The following is a 13,492-nucleotide window of genomic DNA, read 5'->3' on the forward strand; positions in this document are numbered from 1 at the left end:
AAACGCGCAGTGGGTTCAGAACTTCAGAATGTCGAAAGAAACATTCATATATTTGTACAACAAACTGCGTCCAGTGATGGAGAGACAAGACACAAGCTTCCGCAAGTGTGTTCCTCTAAAGAAGAGAGTGGCCATCGCACTATGGAAGCTTGCGACCGGTTCAGAGTACAGAACTATCGGCCATCTTTTCGGAGTAAGCATAACAACTGTTTGCCGGTGTGTTCAAGAGTTCACTGCTGCTGCAGAAAAGTTGTTGGTTCCCGAACAAATCCGTTACCCAGACCAGGAGAAGTTTGAAGAAATGGCTGCCTACATTGAGAACAGATGGGGGCTCCCGCAGTGTGTTGGTGCTATTGATGGATCACACATACCCATTTTGGCACCACAGGAGTACCACTGTGACTATTTCAACCGTAAAGGCTGGCACTCCATCGTCCTTCAAGGTGTTGTAGATGGAAAAGGACTGTTCTGGAACGTGTTTGCAGGACTGCCTGGCAGCTTGCATGATGCTCGTGTTTTAAGACTGTCCACATTGTGGGAGTTGGCCAGCCGTGGCAACTACTTTCCAACTTACACCAGGAATATTGGTGGGGTGAATGTTGCCTGCTACATCCTGGGAGATTCTGCCTATCCCCTGCAGAAATGGCTCCTAAAGCCATTCACTGACACTGGACGGCTGACAGTAGAACAGCAGATCTACAACAAGAAAATATGTCGAGCACGGGTAGTGGTTGAAAACGCTTTTGGTAGACTGAAGGGAAGGTGGCGTTGCCTCATGAAAAGAAATGACTGTGATGTTACAATTGTGAAATCTATGATTCTAACTTTCTGTGCTTTGCATAACCTTTGTGAGAGTCACGGAGAGGACTATGACAATGACTGGGATGCACCTGCAGCAGCAGAGCCTGTGGTGGCAGTGGCACAGGGTGTTGAGGAGGAGGGAAGAGATGTACGAGAGGGTCTGATGCGTTATTTTAATTGCTAAATAAATACATTATCATTAAATATGTTGTCTCTGCAGTTTTTCATTAAAGGTTATCACAGTATACAATCTGAAAATACTTGTTCAAACCCTTGTAAAAAAGCAAACCATCAAAAAAAGACACTGTTTGTAATAAGTTTCAAAAAGGTTTTATTTAAACATGCATACAAATAGAAAAAAATATAATATTAATATAAATTCACACATCCAACTATATACATATGTTACATGTAGTGCAAACATTAAATGAAAATAAACAAAGGGGTTTCAGTCCAGGGGCGGTGGAACAGCATCCCGCCTGTTCAGTGCCCGGACAAGCTGGCTCAGGGTTCCCAGAAAGGCCTGGTTGAAGGACGACATTGCAGCAATCTCCTCTCTCCTTAAAGCCGCTTCGAGTTCTCGGGCATGTGCTGCATCATCGAGTGCCATCTGTAAATGGCGCTCCCGCTGTGCCCGGTTCAACTCCAGCTGCTCGACATCCGATGTCTGCATCTCCCTCAGGACAGTCAGATGCTCCTGTTCCCTCTTTCGTTTCCTCCGTCCTGGCCAAAAAATAATTACAATGAATGAGTTATAAAGAAAAACGGACAAGTCACGTTTCATTCAAAGGTTGTGTGTGTTTTAAATTGTTCACATGTATTATCATTACAGCTGCTACACAAAAAAAGACAACCCCACAACTTACTATTACTTATATAGTATATGTAACGACTTAACATCTGAGCCCAACTATTTTAGTAAATGTCAACTTTAAAATACTATGTGTACAGTATAGGTGTACACTGTGTACGTCTGGAAAGTTATAAAAATACTGAACAGGTATATTAATGAATCCTGTATTCCCATAACTGGGAATGCTTCCTGTTGTTATGCAAGTAAATTTAAGTTATTAATGAGTTATTGATACGATTAATGATATATTAATAAGTGTGTATAGATTCACAGACAAAAGGCTAGAAGGGTTTACTTTTTCTCAATTATACTAACCGGTTGCCGGTGTCGACGCTGCTGCGGGTCTCGGTGTCGACGCTGCTGATCTTGTTGGTGTCGATGGTGCCGCTGGTTCTGGTGCCGACGTGGCATCAGTGGGTGTCACTGAACCATTCTCGCTCGTCGAAAATGAATCTTAGATAGAAAGATCATACAAAAGTCAACACAATACGAAAATAGCAATGGCAGATAGTTAGCAGCTAGCTAGAGGTAGCAGCAATTGTTATCTGCGACACAAGTTTACAGTCTTCGTTGTTATAAGTGACCTTCAGCTTTTCAAAAGCCAGCCTACAGAAAACATAACTCTCGAGCTGAGTGCGCCTACAGAATTAATGTAATGTAAACTTAAAACACTTACCATCCTCCATCAGCGACTCCAACAAACTGGTGGCCGAGTCAAGTCCACCCTCCCTCCCGTTGCTCGCCGGTCTATGACCGTAGATACCGTCCATCTGTTCGTACCACTTCCAGCTTTTTCGGTTTGAACCACTGCGGCCGTTGTGGTCCTTTACAGCTCTGTAGTCACTTTTCAGTTTTTTTAACTTTTCCCTACATTGCTGGAAAGTCCTGTTGTAGCCATGTGTGGACAGCAGTTCGGAGATTTCTTGATAAACATTTTCGTTCCTCGTTGCCCCATCAAGCTCTCGCTGGATCCTTTCTTCGGCAACCAAACAAAGAAAAGTCTGCACCTCCTCGTTTGACCACGGCGTATTCTTACGAGTTGCCATAATAATAGTTTAGTAGGCTATATCTGTGCAAACTATTTAAAAATGGCGGGGTTATTCTGGATACTCCGTCTGGCGCGCGCAATGATGACGCAGTGAATAGTGACGATTCTCTCTGACCAATCAGCAGTCGGCATTGTTTTTACGTCACATTTTGGTATCGCCTCAGCCCGCTCAGAACCTCGCCGGAGGTGGTACAAAAAAAAGTACCCGAAAGCAGGTACAGGTACAACTTTTACACAGTGGAAAACCAAACAAAGTCGAGTCGAGTTGAGCCGAGGCGAGCTGGTACTGTGTAGTGGAAAAGCGCCATTACAGAGGTGCATGTGCATTTACTGTTTATGGTTCATTGAACAAGCATGGAAAACATTGTTTGAACCCTTTCCAATAAAGATCTGTAGAGTTCATTTGGATTTTACAAAAATGAAAAAAGGAATGTTTCTTTTTTTTTTGCTTAGTTTATATTTAAATGTGTATGTTTGTATGTATGTATATATGGTTGCATTTGCACTGGAAGCTTCTGTCACTATGACAAATTCCTTGTGTGTGTAATACTACTTGGCAATAAAGCTCGTTCTGATTCTGATTTCATCTCAGGATAATTTTCCAAATCCTTCCAACACAATCTTGCATAATACAAAATGCTTCTCCAATCCACAGAATTAACAAGCATATGACATTTTCTGTTTAAAATTAACCTTCCAAAGACACATTAGGGTGGATAAATCCTATGCAATTCTTTGTATGATATCTTTAAACAAAATGTATTCTGTATTTTCCCAAGATACAGAGTTGGGAGGATGTAATTTGTAATGTATTCTGTTAGATTACTCAATGTCAGTAACATATTCTAAATACTTTGTATTACTTCTTCAGCACTGGTAGATTTTTTTTTCACTTGTTTTGACTATAAAACTCTGCAAGTACAGTAAGACAAAATACACATGTTAAAAATACATTCTCTGAAAAACCTAAATATCTTATGCAGTGTTGTTTCTAAAACAAGATTAATCAAATTGATCTTGTTTTAAAGATTTTTAAATATTTTTACAGGAAAACAATACAAAATGTATGATCAAGAATATGATTTTTGCCCTAATATCAAAAGGTCTTACTAGAAAAAAAAAATGATGATCTAATGTGAATTTTCTTGATAAAACAATGTGATCATCCCTGGTAACATGTGCATGTAAAATGGCTAGAAATAGCATTTTAAATTAGCGTAAAGCTGACAATTTTCACAAGGTTTATTTCTATTTCTTCTGCTCCAAACTTACTTCTCTGTCTGCTCGTATGAATGTAACACATCATAAGAAAGTGTTTCACCGCTGTTCAAATGCACTTTGGATCATCATTTATATGTATAAATGTTTTCCATCTGAAAGGACTAAATATTAAATGAAACAAAAGACAATAAAATGCAAAGTAATCTCTTCAGTAATCAAAATACATTTTGAATGTAACTTTATTCTAATTACCAAAGATTTAAACTGTAACTGTAGTGGAATACAGTTTCTAATATTTATATTAGGGATGGTAAGATTCACTGATTCACTTAAGTTGGCATTCGTATCACGATGCATACTTTCTAACATATTTGCATCAGTAAAAAGCGATTTATTTATATATAATTATTAGTAGATGCTATACTTTTATTATTTGGAAAGTGACAAATAATTTGTGACCAATATTTTATATGTAGATTGATTTCTCCTCTCTAAACTGTTTCTCCAGCGCGTTCTCTCATCACCACTGCTGCTACGTGAACATGACATATCACAACACTACGGAGTCCGGTACAGACATGGCGAGTTTGTGGAGAGGATTATCTTCCTGTATCCAGGTACAGCAACTAGGAACACTCCGTTGCTCCTCTAAAATTACAGTAGAGTGGAGAGGATAGAGAAGACTTCATTGAGCAGAACCGGCATCTGTCAGACCTTGTTGAGACGTTTCGCAGCATCTCAGAGAGCAACAAACACTGGAAGGCATGTCCTGAGAGTGGTTCCCAGTATGTCGATCGCAATGGCGATGCTGGTAGATTGCACAAAATTTAAATGTGCTTTCGTTAAATTTGAATAAAAATTTATATAATGTATTTCCTTCTTTTAGTTTCTGTCTTACTTGCACTTGACGAATACATTTTGACCAGGCGAAATTTTTGTTTATTCAGTTGCAATGACAACTAGGTTCGCGCCTTCCAAGGGCTTCTGAGAACAGAGCGCGAAATTGCGAAACTATCAGTGTTTAAGACTAGCTAGCAGCAGCTACTGCCCGGATTATACAAAACTGTCTGATTCCATTCAGTGCAAGTCATCAGAATAAGGTAAATGCCCTGTCTATTGTAATCTATTGTGCTGTAGGTGTTTTGGTTAAACTGAATGATATCAACATCGAACATTATTATATATTAATTAATTAGAAGATGAATTCCATGTAGGGATACATGCAGTAGATTGTTTTAAATGAAACTTTGTTTTTTTAGTTGGTAAAGCTTATTGAGTTGGTCATTTAAATGCATTATCATCACACAAAAAAGTGTGGACACCCCTGACATAGAATATCAAATCAAAATCAAATCAAATCACTTTATTGTCACACAACAATATACACAAGTGCAACAGTAGGTGAAATTCTTGTGTGCAGTTCCGAGTAACATAGCAGTCATGACAGTGACGAGACATATACCAATTACAGTAAACAACATACAACACAACTTACATATCAAATGTAAAATATGATACATATAGATTAAAATGGCAGAGGCAGAACTGCATCTTCCACCAAATCATTACAAATCCAATGTTTGGAAACTCTTTGGGTTTTATAAGAGAGATGGAGATTTTGATAAAATGCAGTTTGTAAAATATATAAGCAGTAGGCCTACGAATAATTTAACAACACACTTGAAGCGCCGACACGAATGCACATTAGTCTGCTGGCAAGTTACGGAACATTTCTTAATTGTTTATCCCTGAACAATGTGTGAGATGTTAAATGTGTAACTGGAGACAGAACAGAAAAAGAACATCTGTTTATTTACTTATTTGAAATCTTTTTTTTATAATTTTTTTTTGCACTACAAAGGCCTTTTTGCGAAAGGTCCATGCATTAGAAGTCAGAAGTCACTTAAGTTAATTTATGATTTGCTGTCTGTCTGAACCAAAGAAATAAAAGCAAACTATCTGAAGCCTACCACATTGAATCGCATAGCATCATATTTTCCCCATTGCATCGTATTGCATTAAATCGCATTGTGTTGAATCGAAATCGTATCGCATCGGTAGCTGCTTCATATGTATCTTTAATGTATCGTATTGTTGGCTATGCATCGAGATGGGTATCGCATCGGCCTCAGTTATGGAGATGCACATCCCTAATATATATACATTTTGCAGCAGGAAATTAAACGGAGCAGAGAGTAAGGCTCAGTGATTTTTTTTTAAACATCAACATTTTCAATATAAATATGTTCACAAATCTCCTGATAGGCGGTGGGCCGGACCTCGAAATTATGAATTTAATACTTACCTCACAGCTGTGTAAGTCTTTTTTTGCTGAGGTCATGTAATAAAATCGTATAAGTACTACAGACATTGTTTCCAACTTTGTTGTTTGCACATTTGACGCAAAATGTCCTTACAAACTCTTACTTTTTTAAACCGGCAAATAAGCAGGAGTACTAATCATAACGTTAGAAAACCTCCCGTTTCCTTGACAACCAATGTAAATAATGAACACAGATGACCAGGAAGCTGCGTTCTTGAAATGACAATTTTGCTGTAAATCATTTAAAAATGTAAATTTAGTTCTGTAGTTCAGTAATACTGAGGTAAAAATTAGGTGTTTTATCCATTTAGCCTCAAATGTAAAAAGCCCTGTAACCCCCCTTTCCCAGACAAGTTGGGCAAAGATTGTTCAATGTACAAATTTATGGGTGAACCTGCAAACCACAGAGAGTACAGTAGCTGAAAAAGCCGTATTGGCATTTAACTTAAATTCGAAGACGTCCAAGATGTGCCGGCTAATGTTGGATTTCACAGAGAATGCTACATGCTCTTCACCAACAAAGAACACATAAGAAGAGCACGTAAGAAGATAGAAAATGCAGCTAACAACAGTGAAGCTTTGTATCAAATGTATAATTTTTATATAAAACGTTTCATTTATATACGTTTAACCCCTTACTAGTCAGCCCCAATTTTGGCAAGTGATGCATTCATGGCATCCCCAAAATAAAAAGGTTGCTGCTCAGAAGTCATTCTGAATATACACATAACCAACATATATTTAGAAAGCCAACTCTTGAGAGTTTACATTTCAAGACTCAAAATTAACCAGACTGTTATTAATATTGAGATATATAAGCTCAAACATAGAAACAAAAACAACAAATATTAAGAATATATTTATAAAATGTATAAAAATATTATGTGAATTTAGGATTGCAACTTATAACCACAACTAAAACATGGGGATTTTTTAAAGACAATCATCCCAGCACATCCTATTCAATATTCTATAATAAAATCAACTAATCGAATATTTAAAAATCGTGACTCATCCCTAATTAATATAGTATTTCAGTGCAAGTGGATGACATGACAAGTAGCAAAAGGCAGTGCAATATGTGTGTAAGTGGGGTCAAATGTTCATAGCAAATTTAAAAATAAAAAAAGAAACCAATGTAGCAGCATCATAGTGTAAACTACCAGTGTATTTGTGCAAGAGTCAATCAGCTGCCCTTAGGTTATTGGAGGGTGGGGGTGGAAGGAAGAGGCTCTCTATGATTCCCCTATAGAAAGTTAAGAGGATGGATTTGTGGGAGATGAGCCTTCCTCAACTGTGGGAGGAAGTGCAGAGGTTTTTGGACTTTCTTGGCCAGGTTCTGTTGGTGGTGTCGATAGATCAAGATGGGTCATCTGTGATGTGGATACTAAGCAACTCCGTGATCTTGACCTGCTCCATTCATGGTGCTGTTGATGTGATGATTGTCAGCGATCACCTCTGTAGTCATTTGGGTGTGGAGAGATATGATGTTGTCCTGTCCGTGTCTGTGTGTTAGATAAACAACTGAATTATATTCAGATAAATAAACACAGAAAGCACAAATTACTAGATAATTTTAAATCACATTTTTCATCTTGACATTTGTATTAAGATGCTAACCATCTTAAACGAGCTTGACAAGACTACTGCAGTTCTGACCACAAATAATTTTGTTAAATAGCTCAAAAACAGCCATCTTTAAATAAAATATTTTTCCACCATATTCCATCTTATACCTGTTCTGTTATGTAGGTGAAGCCCAACCACTGCCGTTCAATGATGAGTGTCTCCAAGGTCCGTATTCTGCGCTCTGCATTGGATGATGGCCCCGAACAAAGGAGAGCATCTCATCTACTCCCAGCTAGATGCCTAATATGCAGGAAGAATCAGTATGTTATTGACAGTCATAGAAAAAGGAGAAAAGAAAAGCTTTCAAAATGTGAGACACTGACAGCAGGTAACTTGCTTTTTGCGGCAGAGGACAAGATGGATGAGAGGGTTCTCATCCATATCCGAGGGAGAGACCTTGTTGCCTCAGAGGCCATATGACGTAAAAGATGTCAAAAGTGTCAACCAGGCAAGGTGGCACATGTTTAAGTCTGGGAAATGTCTCGAAAGGAGCCTTCCTCCAAATCAAGACTCCCTTCAGCAGCATATTCAGCGTGCCAACTACCAGACTGCAATACACAGGTACATGACCAAGAAACAGAAAAAGAGAAAATGGTTTACAGCTAATATGTCACTCTAAAGATAACAAAATTAGAAACATAAAGATAATAAACAAAATAGAAACATAAACTGATACAGTAGGTTAATAGGCCAAAGTAATGTTTTCATATTTTTCATTCTACAGGAGAAGTCTGCAAAAACAACCTGACATACCCCCGCCGGTACAGCATGGATGGAGGATGGAGGGAGAATACCTGGTAGTGCACTGGATGACACTGCCCCCAGCACCACAGAGTGTCTTACAGCTGGTGCACTGCCAATGCAAAACCCTTAAATGTGTGGGAGGGAACTGCACTTGCAAAAAGCATAAGCTACCATGCACAGAATTGTGTCATTGTATAAACTGTGACAATCAACCATAAATGGCTTATATAACTCCATGACTACCACTATAAAGTTGATTTGAAATCATTTCTTTGTTTTGCTTTGCACTCTTTTTAGCTGATAATTAGTCTAGTTTACTTGTAGCCTAGGTAGCTTGCTATAAACCAATCCAACCTTGACATACCTGTCAAATTATTTCCTACTGTCTTCCCGTTTAAATATTTACCCGTAATTATCCCGTATTTGAATACTCTTTGCTTAGTTCATTGTGTATGTACCGAATGATTTGGATTAGCCTAAGCAACATACCGTTAGACCTAGCTTTATTGCTCCACTACCAACATTCTTTCGTGGCTACTGTTCTCATCAACGACAACGCATATATTCACGACGAAGTATAGCTTGCAGTCTTAAATACAACTTATATGAAAAGCATTAAGATATAGGGGTGTATAATCATTGTAAAACAAAGTTTACCTTGACGTTGTCTTGCCGAGACACACCGGTCTCTCCAGGTTGGGTTGTAGACTCATTTGGCTTCAGACTGACGCGAGTCACGCGACGCCGATTCAACGAATAACGTGATTGGCCAAATCAATTCAACAAGGTAACAACACAAGCGTTGATTGGATCTCACTCCGGCCAACGTTTGTGATCAGCTAGCGAAATTAAATCTATTTTTATACTTTAATGTGCAACAATTGGCGTTGGAAACAATCGGTAATCTTTTTGTGAATTATTCATACAGACAAATAAAAAAAATGAGCCACACAGCTGCTGGGTAACTATCAAATCAAAAACTAAACGAGATAGACGGACTCGGCCCACCGCCTATGACGCGCGGGGGCAGTGTGCCGAGTGTCTGCAAACGCGTCAAGAGCGGAAGTTGGAGGCTGACGTCATCTGTTGGGTCCGGTACAGACATGGCGAGTGCAGACGTTGAAGACTTCATTGAGCAGAACCGGCATCTTTCGGACCTTGTTGAGACGTTTCGCAGCATCTCAGAGAGCAACAAACACTGGAAGAGCAGGAGAGAGTTTATCTTCAGAAACATCAACGACTATGAAGATCCTCATCTTGATCATCTGCTCGCGCTCTCCATGGTGTGGGCGAATCACGTGTTCCTGGGCTGCAGGTCAACAACACCACACCTCTGGCTCGTGCAAAGATTCACTGCCGTTACTCTTAAAACATTTACTAAGGTTTACGATATGATGTTATCTACCGTTAGATCTATACAGCACGTACTCTTCACAGAGTTTGTATGTGTCTATGTGAATATAAAAGAGAGGCCAGGATGTTCAAAATATAGAAGTATTAAAAAATAATAATAATAAAGATGATCAATTAATTAAAAAATGACAAATTAACGCCACGGTGCAAAACAGTTTTAATGGTCATAAAGAGGTTTTATTTGCTTGAAATGGAATTATTTATTTTTCCTTTGATTTGGGGGTGATATATTACTCAGATATTTCTTCATGAGATCCGCCCTGTTATGATATTCAAATGTAAATAACAACCCTGTTTTTGAAGTTTCAAGATGAGGTACAAGTTAAGTACAAAATTTACATGTATGCATTTGGCAGACGCTTTTTTTATCCAAAGTGTCTTACAGTGCCCTTATTACAGGGACAATCCCCCCGGAGCAACCTGGAGTTAAGTGCCTTGCTCAAGGACACAATGGTGGTGGCTGTGGGTCTCAAACCAGTGACCTTCTGATTAACTGTTATGTGCTTTAGCCCACTACCAAAATTGAATAATAAAAAATATATATTAAAAAGGTACACGATGGCCTTCTGGGCTGTCTATTAACATCTGTGGTAAACATAAAATTGCAAATTACTTGCGTAGGATAATTTTTTCTTCAGTGCAGATGAATCTGAAGGATTGAGGTGGTTGTCTATCGATGTTAAGACAAATTTATATTTTGTTCATTTCCAACAAGAACCCTCCATAGTGTTCAAAAAGACCTTAAAATGTTGAACTGTGAATGTGCAGGTATAATCCAGTGCTGCTGGAGGAAGTGAAGGTGATGGCCGAGGGGATTATTGTTGAAGATGCTCCCGTTTTTAAAACCAGAGATGAACTCATCAAACAACAACAACAGCAGAAGGTGAATATTCCCACCATTTTTTTTGCAGTTCTTCACTTGTGATCTAGACTAGAGTAATTATCACGTGTATTCATAGGCGGCAAGTGAATTTAGTAACTGCAAATGCAGGTGTAAATCTGTCACAGACCTGTATGGATGTCAGTATGGAGGAAACATCATATGTGGGATTCCAGCGATTCTGCAGAATGTCTAAACATATACTGCCGTCTGCATATACTAATACGTGACACAATATCATTAATATTCAATGTGTGCAAGAAACACTGCAAAATTCATGAGCATTTATTATTGAATTGTTAACAGCTTACCATTTGGATGAAACATTTTGGATATAAAGCGAACTGTAGGAGGCTTGTTGGGATATTCTTCTGAAAATTCAATAACTAGCTTGAAAGTTCCTGCAGAAAAAATAACATCTTAAGCCAAAATTGTACATTAAGCAACCAACAGCATTCCACACTGATGCTGCTGCAGTCAGTCAACAAATTGAAAAGATTAAGAATCCGGTCACATGTCTAATAACTGAGCCATACTAAAGGATATCCATCGATTGAATGAATATCTTTAATTACTATTGAGTAGAATATATATTAGAAATGAAAGAATGGGAGTCGTGTGATGCCATGCAAGGTTCGGATGTGTGAACTGTGAGCTCTGTGCACTTTGCTAGTTTTAATACTTTTCATGTCATAAACTGGTGAGATTCGATACACCCTGATCCATAACTGTTCTAGGAAGACAATATGTCAAAGAATTAAAAGACATTAAAAGACACAAAGGTGCTCAAGCTGACACCCCCATGAGACCATGGAGTCAATTCGGCATGTTTGCTTGGCTGATTTTTTCCGCAATACTTTGAGCCTTTAAAGTGGTCATGACTTGCTTTTTTATTTTAACATGTTACTTGATTTTCACTTATAATAATAATAAAGGTTTTCTTGCACAAAAACAGTCTGTCAGAAACTCTGTTTTGGTGCCGCTTCTCCTTTTAAGACTTGACAGTAAAACTGTCCTGATTGGCTCTCAGCTGAAACGCCAACTGTTCTGATTGAGTACTGTGAGTGTTTAAAAGCATTCATTTATAAATGTCTAGTTTTTTTATTTATTTCCTACTTGTGACTACATTTCTACTGAGAAATAAGCAGTGTAGTTTTTAAATATTAGCTTTTTCTAAAATGGTAAATTCACTTGAATAAGTCTTAGATCATTGGACTAGGGTTGCAATGGAGATTTTTCACAGTATGAAACCATCTGAGAAAATATCATGGTATCACCAAATTATTATTATTATCAGTTAAAGAATTAAATGTTTTTTTTTTTTTTTGGTTGAACAACGCTTTATTATAATTGAAACTTGTAACAGTTTTTTTATGGATGTGTAAAGTCTCACTTTTGAAAATAAATAGAATTATAAAGCTTACAGAATTATAATAAACCGAATTATAAACATGATAAAGAAATAGCATGTAACTATAACATGTTTTATAACTTAAGCATGTTAGTTTTGCATGTTAAATTAACTACTAAATAAAAAATTAAATCAGCAGTGTGAGCTTTTAAAATACTCTCGCGCACACTCCGTCCTCGAGGACAACCCCCGTTCGTTTTTGGGATATCCAAAGTAATCCCACGCTGCTGATTTTAAGTTATTTTTCTGCAGGGGATGGAGATTGGTGATATCAGCCTCATTGATATGTGACATTTTCTCTGCTGCATGTGTGTTTATGGCACAAGTTGATGAGTCTGACAGGTAGTCCTGGAGGAAAGGAGGTAAATTTTTATACCGTGGTATATCACTGTAACTCTACATTGGGCATTAAATGACAGGTGCCTTAGGTCTTGGATTAGTGCTGTGAAAAAGTCTTTGCCTGATTCCTGAGTTACTTAAAGCAGACACTGCCCAAATATTAGAACTATAAAACCATGATTGCGATGCTGCGAGCTGTGTGAAACGTTAATAAATAACTACAGGAAGAGCCAGTGGGGTGGTACCATTTACTACTGACTCTAAATGGGCAATTACATTTTTCACATATAACTTTCTTGAATAAATACATTACAAATTTATCTCATTGTTCTTTGTTTGTCGGTCCCTTTCATGCATTGATAGGTTTTAGTTAAGATTTGAGAAAATCTTAAGTACATGCATTTCTTTTTCCCCTGCAGAGGTGATTCCTGGAGGACTATAGCATCATTAAACCTGCTGAATGAGGAACATGGGAAGAACATTTGAGAACTGCACACACTTTTAATTGGCCAACCTGGAATGGCAAGCTTGGAATTGTACTGGTTTTCTCTCTGTGCATGCATGACATTACCCATTTTTAAAATGTTTCTATTTTTTTTTACTTTCTACTGTAGTTGTTATTAAGCTGGTTTGTTAGCCATGCTGTGGATGTACTTTCCTACATTAAAATGAACTCATTCATTAACGACTCCCAAGTCTGAAAAAATTGTTTATTTTATTTTTTTACAGGATATTATAAGTATAAATGTTCTTATTTGACAAATTCACAAAAACTAACTTCAAAATGCTAACTTTGCAATCCTTTAACATGTCATCAAAATCCACACATT

General features: G+C 37.8%; 1 protein-coding gene and 1 long non-coding RNA gene across 2 annotated transcripts; one reads left to right on the forward strand and one right to left on the reverse strand.

Annotated features, from left to right (window-relative positions):
* Window positions 1–7,273: 7,273 nt before the first annotated feature.
* On the reverse strand, window positions 7,274–9,593 carry LOC127625139 (uncharacterized). The gene is made up of 3 exons (XR_007968260.1): window positions 8,199–9,593; window positions 7,983–8,115; window positions 7,274–7,751 (listed from the first exon to the last, which is right to left on the reverse strand). It is a non-coding gene; the product is annotated as an uncharacterized LOC127625139 (long non-coding RNA).
* Window positions 9,594–9,683: 90 nt separating this feature from the next.
* On the forward strand, window positions 9,684–13,352 carry LOC127625138 (CDKN2AIP N-terminal-like protein). Its single transcript, XM_052100228.1, has 3 exons — window positions 9,684–9,934; window positions 10,801–10,915; window positions 13,082–13,352. Exons 1-3 carry the CDS (start codon window positions 9,723–9,725, stop codon window positions 13,085–13,087), a joined length of 333 nt encoding a protein of 110 aa, XP_051956188.1. The 5' UTR covers window positions 9,684–9,722; the 3' UTR covers window positions 13,088–13,352.
* The last annotated feature ends 140 nt before the right edge of the window (window positions 13,353–13,492 follow it).

Source organism: Xyrauchen texanus, chromosome 31 (assembly GCF_025860055.1).
Source record: "Xyrauchen texanus isolate HMW12.3.18 chromosome 31, RBS_HiC_50CHRs, whole genome shotgun sequence".
In the NCBI taxonomy this organism is placed as follows: Eukaryota; Metazoa; Chordata; class Actinopteri; order Cypriniformes; family Catostomidae; genus Xyrauchen; species Xyrauchen texanus.

What these genes read in the sequence shown, in the direction of transcription:
- LOC127625138 (XM_052100228.1), top strand. Translation starts at nt 9,723, where the DNA reads ATGGCGAGTGCAGACGTTGAAGACTTCATTGAGCAGAACCGGCATCTT. An exon ending in CACGTGTTCCTGGGCTGCAG is followed by an intron (nt 9,935 to 10,800) that starts GTCAACAACACC and finishes GTGAATGTGCAG; the next exon opens with GTATAATCCAGTGCTGCTGG.